Source organism: Fusarium solani (genome assembly GCF_023522795.1).
Source record: "Fusarium solani strain SB1 chromosome Unknown bctg00000003_1, whole genome shotgun sequence".
In the NCBI taxonomy this organism is placed as follows: domain Eukaryota; kingdom Fungi; phylum Ascomycota; class Sordariomycetes; order Hypocreales; family Nectriaceae; genus Fusarium; species Fusarium solani.
Window position 1 is genome coordinate 3,521,784 of NW_027072154.1, and position 21,136 is coordinate 3,542,919.

Below are 21,136 nucleotides of genomic sequence, written 5' to 3' on the forward strand. Positions count from 1 at the left end.
CTCCAAGACGAGGCTGTAGGAGCTCCCAAGTCAGGTGGGTCACCAACTCGTGCTTTGATTGGCAGGGCCGCCCTTGAGCTTGGTTCAGGCCTGAGGCCAAACAAACCCGGTCTTTCCCGTCCGGCAAACTCGCGCAACCAAGGCCATTCTTTTTACGACGACGAATATCCTATCGACGAGCAATTGAACGACGCACAAGGCTTCCACCGCCCCACGAGTCAAGATGGTTTCCTACGTATGTTGAACCTCTCCCGCAGAGGGCGATAATTGCCTACCAATGGCCCTCGGCGTCCCAATTTCCATGTGCAAGTTTGGCTTACCTGATTCTCGACAGACTCCCATCCGCATGGCCGAGTTCAAGAGCGCCTACGGTCCCAAGTACGCCTTTCTCTTCCACCCGATCTACGATGCATCGATTGTCGAGCGACTGCGTGTTACGAGCGAATTGCGGCATTCGAGATCGATCGAGACGGTTCAACGACGATGGCTAACACTCTAGCAATAGGTACCACTCTCAGCCTAACCTGGCTGGCTTCACTGTTCAGTCTGCCACCAGAATGTGAGTATTCTACTCGATCCTAAAGCACGATCCGACCGCCGAGAACACGAATGCGAACCCGAGTCTTCTCCCTTCCGTTCCTCCGAAACCTTGGATCAGCTCTCGCGACCGAGACAACCAGTGCTGGGCTTCAATGATCGAAAGGGGCTTTGGAAGATGGGGAGAGCGGTCGTGTTCAAGGGCTGGATTGCGTCTTGAGAAGATGCTGACCGATTGTCACAGCGGCACCCGTCTGGCCTTCTACGGCGCCCCCGCCGTCGTTGGTGTCCTCCTCTTTGCCAACGGTATCCCCCGTGTGCAGCGCGACATCCTCCAGGTACAGGAACAACCAACGGCATACTCGAATGACAACGCTAACTCTCTCCACAGAAGGTCCCCTTCCTCGGTGACTTCTTCCGCAAGGAGATCCACCCCGCCGACAACGTGAGTCGCACCTCGTCCGATGGAGCTCTTTCCCCTGCTAACTCTGCTCGAAGCCCTTCTAAATCAAATGGTGGAATGCGGACGATAGACATTATTCAGTGGCCCGTCTCTGTTGCGTGGGCGGCTCTGGTTGTACAAGATATTCCAATAGACGTGTTCTGAGCCTTGAATTTTGATGATTTGCTGTGAAATGTACGGGCTGTGATTGGCCGACGGCTAGTGAGCCGCTGGCTTGCTGCTCGCATTGCAGCCATGACCCGGATGGGAAATGTAAGTCTTGCAATTGAATGCCTACCTAAAATATTGTTTCTCGATGCATTGTGCCTATCAATTATGAGATACAATTCGATCTTGTCATGTTACAGAGCCATGTGCCGGTGTCGTCAATTGATGACTTGACTCCAATTGGAGACCAAGCGTCCGGGGCACAGTGCAGCTAATGATGCGCCAAGCACTGTCTCTCCTGCTCCATTAACAACTCCATAATCTCAATCTCGCAAGTCAACCCAGGCTTCAAGACATCCGCTCATTTTTCCACTCGATTCACAACTAGAAGAGGCCCTTTTTTTTTTTATCTTTCTTAATGACATGATAATTTTTTCCCTAGTTCTACTTTAATCCTTTCTCTGTTCCCTCGCGTGCTGTCGTGTTGGACACTTGTCAACATGGAGCCGCAGAGCCTCTCCTTCTGGACGGCTTCAAGCGGCTTGGTTGTGCTCCCTGTCTTCTTTTGTCTGCTCAGCAAGTCTAGAGGATCCTTCTCCTGGCTAGCCGGTTTGTTACCAGTTTCCCTTGCCGCCCTTTGTTTCTCATGGCTCTACATCGTTTCGGCCGTTGTCCCAGAGCCCTACCTGGTGAGTCTTCATAGGCGACAAGGTAATTTCACAGGACTAATCCCAGAAAGGATGAGGTTTTTCATATTCCTCAAGCGCAAAAGTATTGTGAGGGCAAGTTTCTGGAGTGGGACGACAAGATCACAACGCCTCCAGGGCTGTAAGTCTCGTCTGCATGCCCCATTTCAACAATACTAACAGAAAGTCAGGTACCTTCTTTCCCTGTTGATCCCGGGAGTGGTACATCCTAATGGATCTCTCGGGGGCTATGTTTGCGATGCAAGCAGCCTCCGAGCTGCGAATGCTATCGCTCTGATGTTACTGGCCTATTTGGCTCTACAATGTCGCCATCAGATTGAGTCGCGTCTATATGAAGCGCACTCTTCGATAAGACTGCGCGTTCATTCGCAGTACGCACTTCACACAGCGTTCAACATTGCGCTATTCCCACTTCTGTTCTTCTTCTCTGGACTGTATTACACCGACGTGGCTTCGACGGCCGCTGTTCTGGTTGCATATCTGAACCACCTCAATCGCCTTGGACGAGATCAGAGTTCACCCCTGAACGATATCTTGACGGTCCTTCTTGGTGTTTTCACCTTGTTCTTCCGCCAGACGAATGTGTTCTGGGTGGTCGTCTACATGGGAGGTCTAGAGGCGGTTCACGCTATCAAGACATTGCGACCAGAGCGGGTTGACCAGCCGTTCATGTCGTCTCTCGTTGAACAGGTCAAGTACTATCTATGGAGGTACTCGCTTGGTGATATCCACGATCCTCCGCTGAATCTGCTCTGGCCAGATGGTGAGTCAAGTTCTCTGGATGCATATGAAGTCGCTGACCAGACCACAAAGAGGTGATATTTTGCGTTCTGAGCCTAGGCATCGCCGCTCTCTGCAACCCGATCCGCGTCATCAGGCGGATCTGGCCGTACGTTGCCGTCCTCGTAGCTTTTGGATCCTTTGTCTTCTGGAACGGTGGAGTTGTGCTTGGTGAGTCTTGCATGTTATCTTGATACGCACGTTGCTAACTGAAAGTAGGGGATAAATCCAACCACGTCGCCACCATTCATCTGCCGCAGATGCTCTACATATGGCCATTCTTTGGTTTCTTTTCTCTACCTCTCCTCGTGCCTTGTGCTCTCCCCTTTATCAACGCCCTGATCCGAGTGATCCCAGGGAAGTCGCCCGGCTCTACCGCCACGCCAGCCGTGGGAACAGGAAGAGTTAGCAAGGGGAGCAAATCTCGAAGCAGTGGTAGTTCCAAAATCAAGACACCCACCAGGGCTTCAGAAACTGGAGCTCCAGACACCGCACCCCCAGCTCTTTCGGCGCCCCTAAAGATGGCAGACTTCATCTTCAACTCCAAGATCCTCTGGCCAATCTACATCCTCGCCACAATCCTCCTCTCCATCGTCGTGGTTCGGTACAACACCATCATCCACCCCTTCACCCTCGCCGACAACCGCCACTACATGTTCTACATCTTCCGGTACACAATTCGCCGGGCATCCTGGATCCGATATGCTCTTATCGTGCCATACACAGTGGCTCGCTGGATGACTTGGGACGTTATGGCTGGCTGTTCGCCCATGTTCTTCATTGGCAGCAGAAACACTTGTTCGTTTCACTACATGGTTTCGGATGAGGCGCCTTTCATGAGCAATCCTTTCTGGATCAGACGTGGAGCCTCGGCTCGGCAGACTGATGCTTCCTTTCCCGCGACCATCGAGGAAACTTCTCCTGAGGCCCGAGCCGAGGAGCGGGAACTGAACCAAGCCTTGGAGGAGGATCCCCTTTTGGCTTCTATTGAACCAGCTTGCACATCCACGGGTCTCATCTTTCTACTCGCCACGACGTTGTCTCTCATGACAGCGCCTCTGGTTGAGCCGCGGTACTTTATCATCCCGTGGGTCATGTGGAGGCTACTGGTGCCAGCATGGAGACTGCACAATCATGAACCTAACGGCTTGGTCGGAATCTTGATGTTATCAAAGCTGAGGCCTGTGGTAATGGCTTTCAGGCACTACGATATCCGTCTCATTCTGGAGACGGGGTGGTTCATCGCCATCAATGTCGTCACTGGGTACATCTTCCTCTGCAAGCCTTACTTGTGGAAGGCCGAGGACGGGACACTGCTCGACGAGGGTCGACTGCAGCGCTTCATGTGGTAGTTTTGAGAAGAAATCATGCCCTTTTCATGCAACTGAGTCTGCAATAGACACTTTTTGGTCATTTAGGGGCGCATACCCGAATACTTGTGGGAGACATTTGTGCCCCGTGTAAAAACCCTCAACACTTTCCAACGCCGTAGCCATGACGCCAAAACAATAATGAGCCCGTAGAACCAATTCGTCCCATCGTCATTCGGGTCGGTGATTTAAATCTCCCCGTTCTTCCCCGTGGAGCAACCCAGATGCTCTATGTACCGTGAGGGCTCCTCCATGTAATAGTGGCTAATACCAGTCCCGAAGATCGTTCAAAAGCAGACGCAAAGACATCGACGTTCCGTTATGCGGTCATCCCTATAAGCTCAAGCGATCGAGGCTTAGGCCGTCGTTGCTCCGCACGCGCCGAATAACGCCGAGCTTGAAGAACTTCTCCTCGCCTCCGGGTGTGCGACCGCCGATGTAGAACTTGTCGGCACCTATCACGTCTCTGAAGCCTTCGCTGCTGCTATCGCTACCGCGGCGGCCCGATGAGCCGGGGATGGGTATCGCGGCGCCGTTGCCGGGGGATGTGGCGGCCGTCGTTGTCGGGCCGGAGGCGGGGGAGCGGATGGCGACGCTCGACGAGGTTGTTTGGTGGTGATGATGATGGTGGTGGTGATGTGAGGACGAAGCGGCGGCGGATGTCGATGTGGTTGCTGAGGATGCTGCGGCTGCTGCTGCGGCTGTGGATGTGGTAGTGGTTGTTGCATCGCGGGTGTGCTTGTTTGGTTGGTGGGAGGATGTAGAGATGGAGGGGCCTTGAGGGCGGAAGGCGGCGAGGAAGGAGGAAAGGAAGTAGGGGCGTTGTGAAGGCATCGTCGAGGAGTTGTAGAAGAGTGGATGAGTCGGAAGTCGAAGTCGGTGATGCACCCAAAGTTGGCGGAGTGACTGTGTGCGGTCCTCGGCAAATGGCGATGACGCTGATGGGCAAGAGAGGGAGATTCAAGTCCCCCCTCAGATGATGGACCAAAACAGGATTTCCTCTTGTCTGGGAGATTCGTATCTTGACGTCGGTGAAGCGATTGTCGGCGGGGTATAGCAGATTAGACAGAGGGGGGAGGGAAAGGTGAAGGGTGTGGAGTTGATATTAATGGCCGTGGACCCTCTTGGCTCGTGGTCGGTCACTGACGTCGAAGGGATTTCTACAACCCGGGGGGGGCAGACTCTCAAGAGTGTGTGCCCGGGATTGTCGCGCTGTCGGTAAAACCCGGATCCCGGAGACGTAATGCAAATGGCAGGGTTGCCATAGGCTGAGAGGGCTCGAACCTGGACGCCGCTTTTAGGTGTGTGTGTGTATCTGCAACCGAGAGGGACGTCTAGACAGAAAGACTCGGCTAGGCTTGCAAGTTCTGAACAAAAACGTTGTGGGTGAGGGTTTGCCGTCATTGGATGGACATGTGTGCGGTCGAGATTGCCTCGCCTCGAGGTGAAGGGCCAAAGTGTGCGAGTCGCGGCTAGCGAGGGTGAGTTGAGAGTGGTTGAGCTAATCGTTAGTGATGGAGGCTAATCAGCAAACTTGATGCCTCGGTTGATTGCGAGTCTCGAGTTGAAGAAAATATACTTGACAACTTGCAAGACAATCAACTCCATCATCCATTGACTTGTAATACTTTCAACCTCTTTCATCAAGAACGATGAGAGCTGTCAAGTCCTCCATGATGCCTAGACACCCCGCATGCACATCCCAAGTAGGAGGGCAGCCTGGACTCTTGTCGTCGAAGATCCCTTCCAGTTCGAATCAGCAACGCAACCGGCTCAACATGCCTGTTGCTTTCGCTTGCATCCCACGCTTTGGTTCCTGACATGTCGCATCTGATGAAAGCTTGAGCTCTGCCGATATTCTCCAGGTATCGATAGTCTTGAAACCCCGGGTCTTTACCACATGCAAGACATAGAGACATCTCTAGCTCTCGAGCCACCGCAAAAGCAGCAACAAGCAACAGCCGACACACGGCGCTGCGGGGTTAGAGGAAAACCAAGAGACGCCGGTCCTCCGGGGGACTTGATAAACTCGGCTCAAGGTCCGTCGCCTTGTGACGGGCTGTGTGGAGAAGACAAGAGTCGGCCGGGGCCGTATCACAACCAACAAGGCTCAGCGCCTGAACATGATCTGATTTCTGGACTGTCCTGTCACGCCCTCTTCTCCTCCCCCGCCCGATCGTCGATCGTTAATTGGTATCCATGACTGGCTGCGTCGGCAATCGATCGGATTTTCTTTACAGCCCGAAAAATTGTCCCTCCTTATGTATCCCTGTTCCCCGGTTGTTGGTCGTGATTATCGGGTTGTATTGCTGGGGGGACTACCCTGGATCTCCGAGACCTAGCAATGGCAGTCAGCATTTTGGCGAAACTTCAAGTGAGAATAGGATAGAGATGGATCTTGTCATATCTTGAGGTTTCCTTCTCTTGCTTCTCAACTCAATTCTTTTCAATGTGAGACCGTAGAATCGTAGCTTTTGCCTATGTCGGTGAGCGTTCACATGAGACAGGCTGTTTCAAGCCACGCCAGCATCTCCTTGGCGTGCAGCTAAAAAACCCCCATCAGCCATCAAGAACAAGTTGCATCGTTCACTTCACCACACAAGCTCACCACGGATAGTCGTCTCAAATTATGCCCTCCCTCAAAGCCCGGCTCATCAACTACTACATCTGGTGGCAGTTCAAGCCAACCTGGAGTTCCGCAGAGGGCATCAACAACCGTATCGCCAAGGATCGCTTGAACCCCAGCTTTCAGCCGCCCAAGAAGCTCTACAATGACTTCTCCATTGACGAGGCAGAGCGCTCGGGATATGTTGTTTATACCCTGAGTCACAAGTCGGATACTCCCAAGGCTGCACGCATCCTCTACCTCCATGGTGGTGGTTTCGTCTTTGATATCACCCCGCAGCATTGGGAACTTGTTGCTCAGCTGGCACGTCGGTTGAATGCTGTTGTCACTGTGCCCATATACCCCTTGGGCCCTGAGACTAGACTCATGAAGATGTATGAGCTTGTGCAGCCTCTTCACGATGAGCTCGCCGGGGCTGATGATCCAACGCCCTTCTGGATGGTCGGCGACTCTGCTGGAGGGACCATGACACTCGTCCTCACACAGAGAGCCCGTCTGGCCGGGAACCCAACAGCCAAACTGCTCGTGCCCATCACGCCCTGCACGGATTCAACGCTCCTCAACCCGGACATGCACGCAGCGTCGGTCAAGGACCCATGGCTCGGCGTGGAGGGCATCGCCGAGATTACGCAGCTTATCTGCCCCGAGATGGACACCAAGCACCCGTGTGTCAGCCCCATCTACGGCGACCTGGCTCTCCCGCCGATGCTGGTATTTGCGGCCGATCTGGACCTCCTGACGCCCGACACCAAGTTGATGGTCAACAAAGCGAGGGAGCAGGGCACCGAGGTGGAGTTGGTGGTCGGCGAGGGCATGGTGCATGTGTGGCCGCTGCTCCCCATCTGGGAGGCGCAGCAGGCTGTGGACAAGATGATCGAGTGGCTGGGTCAGGAGAGGAAGTGATGTTTTTTGGTGTTGGTGAAAGACGATGGAAGATGATACCCAGGAGAGAAGCTGCGGCAGGTCTCTTATAGAAAGAGCTGGATGCTAGATTATACTACACTACACTATTCAAGCTGGAACGATTGTTGTATGATGATGTTGATAAGAGCCTCTTTTATCGAAAGATATTTCTTCAACTTTTCAGACATGTCACAAATAATAAAAGGTGAGGCAGCCAGTTTCTCTGCTCAACTATAGCCCCGTAACTCCAAGTGGTCTTATATGACGTTGTATCCTGCCGGATAGCATAAAACAATCGATTCGCTGTCACCGTTTCGGAACATGTGGCACATCCCACGTATAGCAGCCGCTCTTTTCGAAACATAAAAGGATCCACAGAGCCACAAGATAGACGAGTTGATCCCTGAAGCGAGTGACGTGCGTTTTTATGCCGACCTGTTGCAGGTTTCAGATACACGCCTTGTGCAGATCCGGAGAATGAGCGAGAAGAGGTGTCAGGATACGAGATGGGGGCCTTGCGGTAGAGTGTCCCATTGGGGAGGGACTCGACGGGTATGCTGTGATACAAGAAGGACCCGATCCTGACGGCTGGGTTATTGATGCTTATGCTTAATATATCTCTCCAGATCTTGGCCCAATCGGGATCCAGGAAGGGGAATCCTTGCTTTCGTTGATCCTCCATGACCTATTTCTGGACCAAGTATATGGGGTAGTGTTCGAGATTGGTGCTTGTCCTGGTGCATGGTTTCCAAGCCAGAACGTCCACCACAACTGGCATGTTTCAGCCTTGACAGCGAACACTACTGGTACATACAGATAGAAAGGACATCTGAGCTGATAGAGTGTTGGTTGAACATGGCTCTGTTCTATACGGATCCTTTTCCTGCAAGGAAATCCTTGCCGAGAGATCAATACCATGAGACCGTCTTGGAACAGAGCCAAGTTCCCATCCATCCTCTGAGCAGCACTGCCCATGACGTGTTCCCTACTGAACCTGCTCTGTTTTCCCATGTGAATCCATATGATCATGGGCTCGTCGGCCCGTTCACACTGCCGTGAGGGTGAACGCCAGCTGCCAGAGCCGCATCGTGCACTGGCAGACGGGAGGACCCTCAGTTCTATAAAAAAAGACGAAGCATCTCCATGATTCCTCGACTTGACTGCACACATCATCACGCCTCTTTCTTGGTCTTTTTGGATTCCTACTCTGATTGGCCGAGCGAGTCGCACACTTCATCACCCCTACCCTCCCTGTATCTTGTTGTCGCTGATTGGGGACTATCAGAATCACGCGCGGTCTCGTCTCTTTGACGATGCTGAGCTTTCTGCTCTCGCTGGGAGCGCAGTGGACTCTCATCATGACCACGGCTCTCCTGGGCCTTGTCATGTTGGGAGTCGCCGCTTTCAACATCTTCGTGTACCCCTTCTACGTCTCCCCCCTCCGCCGCCTCCCAGGACCAACCGACAATACCTTTTTTCTTGGACAGACGACAAAGTTCCTCCAGGTCGCCTGGTTCCCGGAGCTCTTTTGCGAGTGGTCTCGCGCGTACCCCGAGACCCCTTTTATCCGCTACCTGAACTTTGCCAACTCGGAGACCCTTTTTGCGAACACCATCGAGGCGTACAAGGAAATTCTCCAGACAAAGAGTGGCATGTTCGTCAAGCCGGGATTTGCAAGAAAGTTCGTTCATGAGATCGTCGGAGACGGACTCCCCTTCATCGAGGGGAAGCTTCATCGCCAGCGTCGTGCGGCCATCAGCCGCCCATTGTCAACTCCACGCCTCAAAGCCTTCTTCCCCGTTGTTCAGAACAAGGCCGAGCAGCTCGCCCAAGTTCTCTCTGAACAGCGAAACAGTGCTGGGAACGTCCAAGTTGAGACAAACATCTGGAAGGCGGTCCTCGATGTCATTGGCCTCGAAACCTTTGGCCTTGACCTCAACCACCTCGAGGGCGACCAATCTCCTTTGTTCAAGGCATTCACCAACATGATGCAGCCGTCTCTAATTGGCCACATTGTCAACTATCTCAACTCACTGGTCCCGATCCGGCAATTTCTTCCCATTGAGGAATGCCGAGAGCTTGTTCAGTCCTGTACCCAGGCTCGAGAGTTCATCATTGGCATGATCGCCATCAGACGCCGGGCATTGGAAAAAGGCCATGTTGAAGAGACGCAGGAGCCCGATGCCCTCCAGTGTCTTCTCGACTATTCCGATCCCTCTTGGGACGACAATTCTGTAGTCGAGTACGTCTTGAACCTCTTGGTCCTCGGACACGACACGACAGCTTGCTCAATCACCTGGGCTCTCCATGAGCTTTCACGCCGACCCGAGTGTCAACAGCGTCTACGCAGTGAAATCATTGGCTTCGACAAGACTTGCCCATCGCCCGACTTTGGCGACATTGATAAGCTCCCATACCTGCACAACTTTGTGCGGGAGGTCCTGCGGCTCTACTGCGCCGTCGCCATGGCACCACGCCAAGCCACCCAGGACGTCGAGATCGCTGGCGTCATGCTCCCCAAGGGGACCGTGATTCAGCTCTCGCCAGCCGTCATGAACACGCACCCCTCAGTCTGGGGCCCGACAGCCCAGACCTTTGACCCGGACCGCTGGGACAACCTCGAGGACGCGGCGGCGAGCGCCTACGCCTTTGAGACGTTCCACAACGGGCCGCGCATGTGCATCGGCAAGCAGCTGTCAATGCTGGAGATGAAGGTGATGCTGGCCGAGATGGTGCGCCGCTTCCGCATTGAGAGGCCGCTGGGCTTCGAGGAGAGACCGGTAGAGGTCGCGGCGCCGACGTTTACGCTGCGGCCCAAGGAGAAGTTGGTTTTGCGACTTGTTGAGCTGTGAGGGAGAGAAGTTATAGAGCATTGGATGAAGGATATACAGAGGGGCTCACGCCAGCACTGGAGAGTGCGAAATGTCTTGATGTACGATTAGATTAGAGTCGAGCTCGATAGGTAAGAGCTTTGATAAATAGAAACTAATTAGACCAGATTGTGTTAGAACTTGTTGGTTCGTTGTATGTGACCCGACATTAGGAACTAGGCCTGTTCCTGGAAATAGTCCACTAATCCACCACCTGGTCAAAGTGGCATGGAGGCACCCCCACCAAAGTCCCCTATATCCATCCTCCCCCGCGTCCTCATTCTCGAACTTTCTAGGGCACCCGCGCTTAGAAATCCAATCATATCCGCGCCTCCCGGGGAGAGAAAGACGGGCAGTTGCAGGGTCTCGCTACTTGGACGTTTGGCATCCAGCTCCTACCTAATCATATCACGTCTCTTACACAACGAACAGCCAGTCTCGTTTCGTTTGTTCGGCGCGCGGGGTTTCCCCTCTTGCATTATTGCTTGCTGCACATCTGACCTCGAAGCAGTCTATTACTTCTCTTCTGATCGTGTTATTTCCCCTTTCGTAGTGCATCTTTGATAGCTGCTTCTTGCTTCTTCACCGAGCTGTCCGGACAGAGCTCCTTTGAATTACCCCCACCTCGGCTTAACACTCAACCGATCCACCACGAGACACCAGTCACCATGTCAAAGTCGATGCAATTGAAGGAGGAGGGCAACAAATGCTTTCAAGCAGGCGACTATGCCGGCGCCGACAGCCTCTACTCCAAGGCGTGAGCTCTCCAGGCGCAAATATACCCTTCTCTTTCTCTGACAAAGCGGAACTAGCATCATCGTCGACCCCAAGAACCCGACGCTCTACACGAACCGCGCCTTTGCCCGCCTCAAGCTCAACTACTGGGACTCTGTTGTCACCGACTGCGAAGCATGCCTGCGGCTCGCTCCCGATAACATGAAGGCACACTACTATCTCGCCCAGGCCCAGCTCGCCCTGCGCGACTTTGACGGTGCCCTCGAGAGCGCCCTGCGCGCCCACGCCATCTGCGCAGAGTCTAACGACCGCTCCCTCGCGAACGTCACGGCCGTCGTCCTGCGGTGCAAGAAGGAGCGCTGGGAGGAGCGTGAGAGGACCCGCCTCCGAGAGACCAAGGATTTGGAGAGGGAGGTCATTGAGCTCCTTGGCAGGGATAGGGATGCTATGCTGGCGGAGACGGACGACGGCATGGAGAAGCAAGAGATTGAAGAGGAAACTGCGGCAAAGATTGAAAGAATGAAGGAGATATTCGAAAAGGCGCGAGATGGCAGCGAGAAGAAGCGCGAGGTGCCCGACTGGGCGATCGATGACATCAGTTTTGGTATCATGGTTGATCCAGTTATCGTAAGCCCCCCTATCCCCTGCGAATACCTAACATCGACCACTAACACCTCTACAGACAAAGACTGGAAAATCATATGAGCGCGCCTCCATCATGGAGCACCTTCGACGACATCCCAGCGACCCTCTAACCCGTGAACCCCTCCACCAGTCGGAGCTGCGACCCAACCGGGGCCTGAAGCAGGCCTGTGACGAGTTCCTCGAAGAGAACGGTTGGGCTGTTGACTGGTAGAGAGTCCAAGGGGGCTATAAAAAGAAAGAAACTTGTATTGGATGCTGAGCAGCGTTTTACGGAAGGGCGGCCTTTTGTCTTTTTTTTTTTTTTTTTTTGAATCATATTTCTAATGCTTGGAGTCTGGGGCAAGCACAGCATTGGGGAATCTTGCTGCACTGCACGTATTGCTTTTGCATTGCGCGGAGTTCTGGAACAAAGGGAGCGAAATTCTCTGAAACCACATGAATTACTAGACATCAATGAGATCATGTTACAGCGTCGTTGTGTTCATCTTCACATGCATGCTTCTCGTATTTTTCACCAAACAGACAAAGGGGCTAGGCTAATAATGCTAGATTATCGTGATACAGCTAATCTTTGACTCATGACGCGTTGCTATCCTCCACCAACTGCCAGATCCCAACCCCCGTGTCCCGTAGCAGCTCTGTGTGTACAGGGCAGTTCATCAAAGCTTGCGCTCCGTCCAACACACGTGTCTATACCTACCATACCCAGGAGTGACGACAGTACACAAGCGCCACGTAATCCATGCCCCAGAAGCGAACAAGTAACGGGATAGATAAAACCAAGAAAACACCCAACGCCAGGCATATGCAATGGACCTCAAAGCGAGACCTTCATGTACTGTTTTCGCCTTGACCCCCCTTAGAGAAACGCGGGGCCACGGCTGTCCTCCTTGACAAGCCCTTGTCTCTCTTCTTCGGTGGGCTCTTCAACACCAGACGTGGATCTCGATGAGTGAGGCCGCCGGAAAACATTATGGAAAGAGAACTGGCGTCGAGTTCCGCTCATATTTCCACCGTGCGGTGGAGGGGTCGGAGGAGCAAGGCTCTGGTTGCTGTGAGACGAAGCTCCCCGATACTCGGTATCCTGGCGATCAAAGACGTGCTCGCGGGTCTGGCCAAAGTAGGCATCGGACTCATCGTCGGGCTTATCTCGAGGAACAGCAATCTCGGTCAGAGGAACAGGATGCATGGGACTCCGGGCCTTATCGTCAGAGTTATCTTCCTCATAGTGTCGGCCAGAGAAGTTGGTAAAGCCCCGAGCTCGGCCACGGATCGTACCCGCGATGCTCGAAAAGATAGTGCTCCGGTCGTTATAGTCGTCATCTTCGTCGTCTGAGGGCGGGAAGTGAGACATGCCCAACGGAGGGTGAACCCTGGGAGTGGAAGGTGGTGGCGGTGCATGGCGTCCAGAACTAGGGGGCGGCGATGGTGCGGTTCTTCCACGCGAACTGACAGTGCCGGACCTATAAGTCATTGTTCTCCTTCTCCTCAAGCCATCCCATTCCCACTCTGTTTGTTGTCCCTCCTCAATGGGGTCCATCGCTTCCATCCTCTTTTCCTCGTGCAATCTCTTGAGCTCATCTGCCTCCATTCTTAGTCGTCTTCGTGAGATTTGTCGTAGAATAGCGGCGGTTCCACGGATGGCATCGGCCTTTGGATCCGACTCTGGTTGCTCCTGTTCGGCGATGGTTTGAATCTGGTCGAGGTCGCCGCTGAAAACGGCCGCATCTGGAACGTCCTTGGCTGATTTCGAGAGTTGTAATAACACCACTCCGGAACATATAGTTAAGAAACCCAACACCACTGTGACGATAGACTGAGCAGTGCCCTTAAAACCCTGGAATAGGATGGCCGAGGTGATGATGGTCGTGCTGGTAAAGTAGACATAGTAAGTGGGGGTGACGATAGAGGCGTTGAAGATGTTGAGAGCTTTCTGTAAAGGAGTGAGCAAGTGAGACACCATGAGACACGGGATTCATACATTGAGGTAGACGATTTCAGTCAGCAATGTGATGATGATAAAGACGAGAAGTACCCAGAAGAACCACTCCTTGTATTGAGGCTTTCCACGGATCCACGCAAGGATACCAGCGCCCAGGCCCTGAGTTGCGACAACGCTCAGGCCGCCGACCCAGCTGCAGACAGAGATGTAGACCAGCATGTTCTTATTACCCCATTTTGGCCCAGCCCAGAACGCAGTAATTACCGAACCGACAACGATGACACCGGCATAGGAGAGGAAGCCGGGGGTGATGAAGTACTTTTGCATCTCCTGGATATTGTTGACGCTCGTGCCGTGAGGAGCGTTCATGACAATGACGACGGATCCGACGATACAGAGAAAGCAGGCGACCTTGCCAACCATGCTAAGACGCTCCTTGAGGAAGATGGCGGACAGGACGGCGCAGATAACGACCGACAGTGCGCCGAGGGGCGTGACGAGGATGGCATCCGTGAAGAGGTATGCGGCAAAGTTGCAGATCTCTCCAATGATCATGAGGGTCATGCCTCCCCACCAGTAGGCATTCTTGAGGTAGCCATATCCTTCACCGGGGGTTTCATTGTACTTTTCGTTTGCGCGCAGTAGGCCGAACTTTTTGAGGACGAACGAGACGCCGATGAATATACCAGAGGCGACGGCGAGAGCGATACCGATGAATTTGTAGACGGGGGGCTTTTCGTCGTCGCTGCTCGATGCTCCTCCGCTTCGCTCGTAGAGATCAAAGTCCATTGCGGGAATGGACTCGTCAAAGGATGAGGAAGGGGAGGGAGAGGAGGAGGGAGGAGAGTCGGGGCGGAGATTGGGTTAGGACCACATGTGCGACGGCGAAAGCTTGATCGGTTGCGGGAGCGACGAACAAGGACTCGGAATAGGACAAGTCGTAGGGAGCTTAGGTTAGGTTTGAAAAGTATATAGCGAGAAGGGGTAAGTAACGGAAAAAGAGAATCAAGGTGAAGCGCAAGAGCAGCATAAACAAGCTACGTAGATACAGAACAGAGGAGAAGAGACTCGGAGGCAGGATCTGGAAAGAAACCTGGAAACGTCGTCGCACCCAACCCCAGCTTGTGATGAACGGAGAGGTGGGCGCTCCTGAGACACGGACGGATGCTAAACAAGCGTGGGAGGCGGAATGTACAGGTACATCTTCTTACGCCCCCAAGCTCGCAACCACAGGGGCTCCTTTAGGCGCTGTCTGCCCGGCCCCGCCGCCAGCTCCAGGCTCTGTACCGTTCCGCCGGGCGGAGATCTTAGCGCCTGCATCGGTTCGGCGTGAAAGGTGCCATTGACAGCCCGAACCCGAACAAGAGGCGCCCAGGGAGCCTAGGAGTCCAGGACTCTGTTGAGCGGGGCAGTAGCTATTGCGGATGGTTTCACCGAAATGCCGAATCCATCAAGATTGCTTGCCAGGCCACTTCAATCCAACCCCGTCCTATTGGATCCATCGTGTCGCCTGCGCAACGGGCGTCCCCCTCCTGTCAGCAGATGGGATTGCTTATGGGCGTCAGCCCCCATGCATACAGCCTGATCAAGCTGTAAAACGACCGCATGTTGGCCGAATGGGCGTTGTCCTGCCTGAGTCGAGATGTTGGCAGAATCGTGTTAGGGTCTGCCGCGATCAAATCCTCTACCTGCCCAACACGGCAAGCTCCCAGCGCCGTTGTCAAAAGAATGTACATGTACAGGTACTTGTTCCTCCGCCACTTACACTACGTACCAGCAATGACGACGAATCCACCTCTTCCATGGAAGATCCCGACTCAGTTTGGAAGCATTGCGCATCTTGTGAACCAAACACTTTGCTTTCGTCTTGTTCCTTGAAACAGAGACACACAATAATATCTGTCTTGGTGTCGATTTTGCCTTTTGGCTGCTCGTTTGATTCCTCATGTGCGGCGAGGCATAATTCGCACACTTGCAGCTGCATGCTTGAGGCTGTACACTTCGAACGCCTGCAGGACCAGCTGAAAATGAATGTCTTTAGCCAGAAAGATGGTGGCTGAATAGGCCAACGCGGACAGGACCCTTCCTTGGCCAAGCACACACAAGCAACGTGGGGGCTGTGCTACCACGATCTAGACCTTGGCTACGCCGTGCTCTTTATGTGTGTATGTGTGTGTGTGTTCCCGGCCGATACAGGACAGCTCTGCGAAAGCTTCTCCGAATTCCATAGGAGGTCTGATGGAGCGGAACATTGTTAGTCTTCCGCCCCCCGAAAGATCCGGTAGACTTGCCAACCAGATTTTGCATTACAACTCTACATGTAGATGACGATTCTTTCCTCCCCCCTACCCCCCTGCCTTGCTACTATTTCTGTCAATTGTGGGTATGCATTGCCCTGCTGCGCGCGACTCAGAGCGTCTCGCCTCCACGCACACCCAACACGCGTGGTGTTTCAGAGCATGTCTCTGCGGCCGATTCGAAAGAGATCAATGAGAGGGCAAAGCTTAATTCCTGGGTGGGGACGGGTCCTATCATCTTGGCATTTGGGCAAGACACGTCGATCCAAACAGAGTGGTTGTCGATGTTTTTGATACGAACTTGAGTATCACTGGATTCTTGGCCAATGCTCAAGACTATTCGTTGCCTAGCCAATCCTGATAGTTTGGCCAATTATTGCAATTTGCGTAACAGTCAATCAAACATGGCAAAGCCACACTCACGATAGCCGATGGCAACGGTTAACCGCCAGCCTGATTGATGCAACCTTGAGGCTTGCATCTGCATGGCGTTCAGGCAACAGGACAGGACAAACTAGATTATAGATAAATTCAAAAAAGATTCCGCTAATGCAATGCCGTGGTTGTCGTCCGTTTCCGTCACATGTGGGTATCTCGATCTCATGTATGCTCATAATCCATCCTGACCCTTCCATTCCAACATATATTCCTCCTCTTGCTAGATCAATTTGCACTACTATCCATTGAAATCACCTCATCCAGCCACTTCCTCACTCTCTCGTTCAGCGGGATCTTTGTCTTCTCGTCAACCTCCTTAATCAGGCTGGCCTTGAGGTTTCCCCTGGGCTTCTCCCTTGCAGGCGCCGGTGCAGGCGCAGCGACTCTCCTGGCAGCTGGCTTAGGTTCGGCTTTCTCCTTCACAGGCGCAGGTACCGTTCTCGTCGTGGTCACCTTAGGCTCGGGATTCACCTCTGCCTTCCTCTCTGGTTGCTTTACCGGGGTCTTGAACGGATCTGGTGGTATATCCCTATGCGTGATGCGTTGAACTCTACCCCAGAAAATCATATGCTTTTCCGACGGAGTACCAATGTTGTATCGGACCGCATCACGCGGGTTCGCCAGAGTCACGTAAAAGACAATGTTGAACTCGTCGTCCGATGCCATCTTGGAGTACCGGATGCCCATGTCAAAGACGGCCTTGGCGACGTCCAGAGCGCCGAGCTTATCGCAATCCAGTTCTTCGAGAAAGGTCTGCGCGACTGGGCGAGCGTACGTGATCGGGGCCTTGCGGAGTGCAGCCTGAAGTACCGGGTGTCGGTGTGAGTTGTCGGCACTCCCCATCGACGTCGGCATCCAGTTCTTCGCCTCTGGCGGGGCCTCTGGTCGTTTGATCTCTTGCGGGGGTGGGGGTTGGGGGTGCACGGCGGGCGTAGGGTCTATCCGCTGTCGCTTCTGAGGTACTGGAATCTGCGCATCGTTGTGAGGGAGAGTCCTTTTCCTGCCGGTAGGTTGAGGTTGTTCGACTGAAGAGGGGTCCTCTTCGTCCTCTTCCTCGTCTTCTTCGTAGTATTCATATGACGTCTCGTACTAGGATTCATTAGTCCGAGGGTCGTCGGGGGTCTTGACGTAGGTTCTTCCATACACTGTTGGAAGAGTCTTCTTCTTCTCTGGTCTTTGCAAGCAGAAGGGTCGCAAGAGCCGCCAGCTCATGTCTCTGCTCGATGAGTATCTCTTCGTGGATGATTTCTCTGATGACAGCCTCGCGGAACTGCTGGTGCATAGCCATATTCGCAGGACCGGGCTGGGAGCCACGCAGGTGCGAGTTCATGTTCAAGACAGTGGCCTTTTGCCGCGGGAAGGCGATGTTTCCGGAGGAGGATGTCAGCTCTGACGCCGTCTTTATCAGCTCATGGACTTGCCGTCATTTTTATTCCTTTGCCCGAGGCCGACAAGCCCGAGGTGCCAGCAGACCGAAATGTGGAGAGCGGCTGGGCCGTGACCAATCATGACGTCTTGCGACGGATAAAGACGCCCGTCTAGAATCCTGGGCACGACAGAGGGTTCTTGGAGATCCTTCGTTTTTCGTATCGATAGAGGCCGAGACCCATCGGATTCGCATTCTCCGTACGGATACCGTCTTCCATCGGATGCCGATATCATTTCCCAGACAGCGGGTATCCACATTTTAGGCTCTGTTTCCCATGCCCAACTTTGGCCTGGACTCTGCAAGATTTGAAAGTGGCTTCCGAACCAGGGACAGGGTCCTTCGGGGTTTAACTACACCGTACCGCCGACTGAGCATATCTACCGAGAACTACGGGTTCTGAAAGGTTGATCAAGGCTCGCTGGATGGTTCAAAGGTCAGCCACTTGAGATTTCATCCTGCCAAGGTGTAGAGTGCCAATTGAAAGGCAGAGGTCAGATCTTGGGAGACCCGGTGTGCTTGGCGGATTTGCTGATTCGATACCGCACAACTCAACCAGCGTCTCACACAGCCGTATCTTACCCTCCCGAACATAGGAAGCCAGTTATACACGTTTTCGAAAAGGCTTTCGTTTAAGGATGACGGGCTTTTATGTATGCTTCAATTAGGTGTCATCGATTCAGTCGAGTGATGTACCCAGTTAGCAGTGACAACAGACCTAGTTGAAACATACATAAAGAGGCTTCACAGAGCCTTGTTTGTCTACAAAAAAGAAACTGGGCTGCCGAATTATATAAGGAAATTAAGCGCCCTACAGGTCTTACATCTGGCCATCTGAAGACAGCCTGGTTGTGCCAAGTGAGCTGAAAATCCGTGCCGAGGATCGACAAACCTTTTAAACGCCGTCCCTTTTACAGGAGGTTTCAGGATTTCAAGTGACACCGAATGTATTCGCTTCTCGTTCCTTCTCTCGCTCCCGACTTGGGCCCTACGTTATAGTTTCGTTCTTCGATACCCTTACCTATCGGAATCGCGTCAGGACTGCTGTACTACACTCGTTAACCAACTCGTACAACACTCGTTCAACCAACCTGTCCAACACTCTTTTAACAAAATTCTGTCCAATGGCACATTCAAACGCTGCTGAGCTTGCCAAGGCCCTTCCCGAATGCGTAAGCGGGTGCTTCAACATTGGTGTTGCTGCAACTGGCTGTGGAGAAGATGATTTTGACTGCTGGTGTTACGATAAGAACCATGAGACTATCGTCGATACAATGAGCGAGTGTCTGGACAACCGCGAGAGGAAATTGAAAGAATCGTGCAGTAAAGATGAAATGTTTCGTATGGCACACTTCCCCTTTGTGAGGCAGAGTCACTCATACACATATTAGAGATGGAGAATAGTTACTGGAAGATCTGCGAACAGTACTGGGAAGTCTACGGGACTGCTACGGAACCGGCGACGAAATCAACATCAGTTCCAAAGTCGTCGTTGACTTCATCATCGCGAGTCTCATCAATCACCTCCACTGCCGAACTACCACGGAATACCATGAAACAATCCGAAAGCGAGAATTCAGACACGTCGAGAGAAACGGATACTGCTTCTTCTCAAAACAGAGGACCGTCAATAGAGGAGCAAGTAGGAATCGGCATCGGCGTCACATTGGGGGTGATTCTAATTGCTGTTGCTATCACATTGTGGCTAAGAGAAAGGAGACAACGACGCAAGCTTCAAAATGAACTCCAAAAAGCCAAAAACCGAAAGTTATTGGAGGAGGGTATCGTGATATACGAGAGAGGAGGACTCTACGAAATGGAGGGTGACCTACAACATTGCGCCGAGTTACGTGGATGCATGAGAACACCAGAGCTACCGGCTCCGACTTGGAAGAAGAGGGGCGAAGAGTCTATAAACACTTCGAAAAGGGGAATAGAGCAGTCAGCGACATGTCCAGAAAGCCCTGAATGGCCGCAGCCGTTGGCAATTCGTTCATGTAGGAGACCTGACAGAGGGGCACGTCCCATGTCATGGGTTCGCGGAGCGTCCAGAGGGCATCTGAATGCCATAAAGCAGGATGCTCCAATCGGAAATTTCTTTTAACTAGATCTTTAATCAGATGAAGAACGGACGAAAAGGAAGTTATATGGCTCGGTGAAACCAGAATCTTGACACCGTTTGTCACTGTTGAGAGTCAAACCATGTCAAGTCAAACAGATTGGTTTCAATCCTCTACAATATCAAACCGACACAGAGGATGATAATGGAACTATTTGACTATTCATTCTGAAGATGACAGTGGGGGGTTATACCGACGAACAAGATGTATCGCCTCAGCGCCAAACGGCCGAGCTTCCAATATAAGAGCGAGCTCATGGTGATGGCTTCCTCGCAACATCTTCAACTCATCACCATCACCAATTCGAGTCATCTCAGCAACAAGATGGCGAGCCCTACCGTCGAAGAGATCGCGAAGCAAATCCGAGCCAAGGACCCGGCCTCGGCCGTCGTCCTCGAGGTGAGCACCAGCCTGTACATCAATACCACTTGATCATGCTAACTCTTTCGATAGCGATACATTGCGGAGACGGACCATCTGAAGAACACCGTTCAGGCCATTGTCGAGGACATTGGCTATTGCATGAAGGAACTCGACCTGCGTGAGAATCTGTCCGAGGGACTACGCCGTTGCTCCACTGATCTTTCTCGCTCCGTTGTAAGTTGTGACTGTTGACTTGTGACTACATCAGGCTGACAGAGACTAGGAGGAGCACACCAAGGTCACCGATTCGGACTACGAGCGCAACTTCCGACCCCGATTCACTTGCAAGATCGTTAGCCTCAAGTGCATCGACGCGACTGAGAAGGCCGGTCAGGAAGAAGCAGCCAAGATGGAGATGGTCGTCCAGTTCCCGGCTGCCGAGTACAATGACTCGCCTCACTCTCTGATGCCGGGTCAGGCTCAGATCTACATCATGCTGAAGGAGGAGCTTTAAGTTGGGGGTTACAGGGTCAGTAGCTGGACATGCAGCATTCTGGTGGCTCTCGAGAGCTTGGGCGGATGATGCAACAACATTGACTGGCTGGGTTCAAGGAATGATCCGAAAAACCGTAGGTTACATCAAGTAATTGACAATCGAGACAACTCAAGTTGATCTTGTAGCTTCCAAGTGACGTGGGTGCGATATTTGTAGCATAGTGCAAATGCACTGTGCGGAGACTGTGCTCCTGCCATCCGGGAAACCAACC

At 52.9% G+C, this 21,136-nt stretch overlaps 9 protein-coding genes across 9 annotated transcripts; 6 read left to right on the forward strand and 3 right to left on the reverse strand.

Moving 5' to 3' along the window:
• Positions 1–277: 277 nt before the first annotated feature.
• Positions 278–1,144, forward strand: MRS44_006670 (uncharacterized protein; the record flags this gene model as incomplete). The annotated part of the gene is made up of 3 exons (XM_065621848.1): positions 278–433; positions 585–875; positions 929–1,144. The coding sequence occupies 3 exons, from the start codon at positions 278–280 to the stop codon at positions 1,142–1,144; spliced, it is 663 nt and encodes a 220-aa protein (XP_065477920.1).
• A 503-nt stretch (positions 1,145–1,647) lies between these two features.
• On the forward strand, positions 1,648–3,986 carry MRS44_006671 (uncharacterized protein; the record flags this gene model as incomplete). Its single annotated transcript, XM_046270279.2, has 5 exons — positions 1,648–1,836; positions 1,887–1,975; positions 2,025–2,617; positions 2,668–2,805; positions 2,854–3,986. 5 exons carry the CDS (start codon positions 1,648–1,650, stop codon positions 3,984–3,986), a joined length of 2,142 nt encoding a protein of 713 aa, XP_046139715.2.
• Positions 3,987–4,337: 351 nt separating this feature from the next.
• MRS44_006672 (uncharacterized protein) lies at positions 4,338–4,838 on the reverse strand (the record flags this gene model as incomplete). Its single annotated transcript, XM_046270274.2, has 1 exon — positions 4,338–4,838. One exon carries the CDS (start codon positions 4,836–4,838, stop codon positions 4,338–4,340), a length of 501 nt encoding a protein of 166 aa, XP_046139714.1.
• Positions 4,839–6,633: 1,795 nt separating this feature from the next.
• On the forward strand, positions 6,634–7,533 carry MRS44_006673 (uncharacterized protein; the record flags this gene model as incomplete). Its single annotated transcript, XM_046270273.2, has 1 exon — positions 6,634–7,533. One exon carries the CDS (start codon positions 6,634–6,636, stop codon positions 7,531–7,533), a length of 900 nt encoding a protein of 299 aa, XP_046139713.1.
• Positions 7,534–8,891: 1,358 nt separating this feature from the next.
• MRS44_006674 (uncharacterized protein) lies at positions 8,892–10,385 on the forward strand (the record flags this gene model as incomplete). Its single annotated transcript, XM_046278113.2, has 1 exon — positions 8,892–10,385. One exon carries the CDS (start codon positions 8,892–8,894, stop codon positions 10,383–10,385), a length of 1,494 nt encoding a protein of 497 aa, XP_046139712.1.
• A 686-nt stretch (positions 10,386–11,071) lies between these two features.
• Positions 11,072–11,994, forward strand: MRS44_006675 (uncharacterized protein; the record flags this gene model as incomplete). Its single annotated transcript, XM_046274552.2, has 3 exons — positions 11,072–11,160; positions 11,216–11,765; positions 11,821–11,994. The coding sequence occupies 3 exons, from the start codon at positions 11,072–11,074 to the stop codon at positions 11,992–11,994; spliced, it is 813 nt and encodes a 270-aa protein (XP_046139711.1).
• Positions 11,995–12,642: 648 nt separating this feature from the next.
• MRS44_006676 (uncharacterized protein) lies at positions 12,643–14,514 on the reverse strand (the record flags this gene model as incomplete). Its single annotated transcript, XM_046270259.2, has 2 exons — positions 12,643–13,716; positions 13,765–14,514. The coding sequence occupies 2 exons, from the start codon at positions 14,512–14,514 to the stop codon at positions 12,643–12,645; spliced, it is 1,824 nt and encodes a 607-aa protein (XP_046139710.1).
• Positions 14,515–16,134: 1,620 nt separating this feature from the next.
• Positions 16,135–17,790, reverse strand: MRS44_006677 (uncharacterized protein; the record flags this gene model as incomplete). Its single annotated transcript, XM_065621849.1, has 4 exons — positions 16,135–16,379; positions 16,446–16,503; positions 16,737–17,549; positions 17,605–17,790. 4 exons carry the CDS (start codon positions 17,788–17,790, stop codon positions 16,135–16,137), a joined length of 1,302 nt encoding a protein of 433 aa, XP_065477921.1.
• A 2,420-nt stretch (positions 17,791–20,210) lies between these two features.
• On the forward strand, positions 20,211–20,883 carry MRS44_006678 (uncharacterized protein; the record flags this gene model as incomplete). The annotated part of the gene is made up of 3 exons (XM_046283773.2): positions 20,211–20,405; positions 20,460–20,603; positions 20,653–20,883. The coding sequence occupies 3 exons, from the start codon at positions 20,211–20,213 to the stop codon at positions 20,881–20,883; spliced, it is 570 nt and encodes a 189-aa protein (XP_046139707.2).
• Between the last annotated feature and the right edge of the window lie 253 nt (positions 20,884–21,136).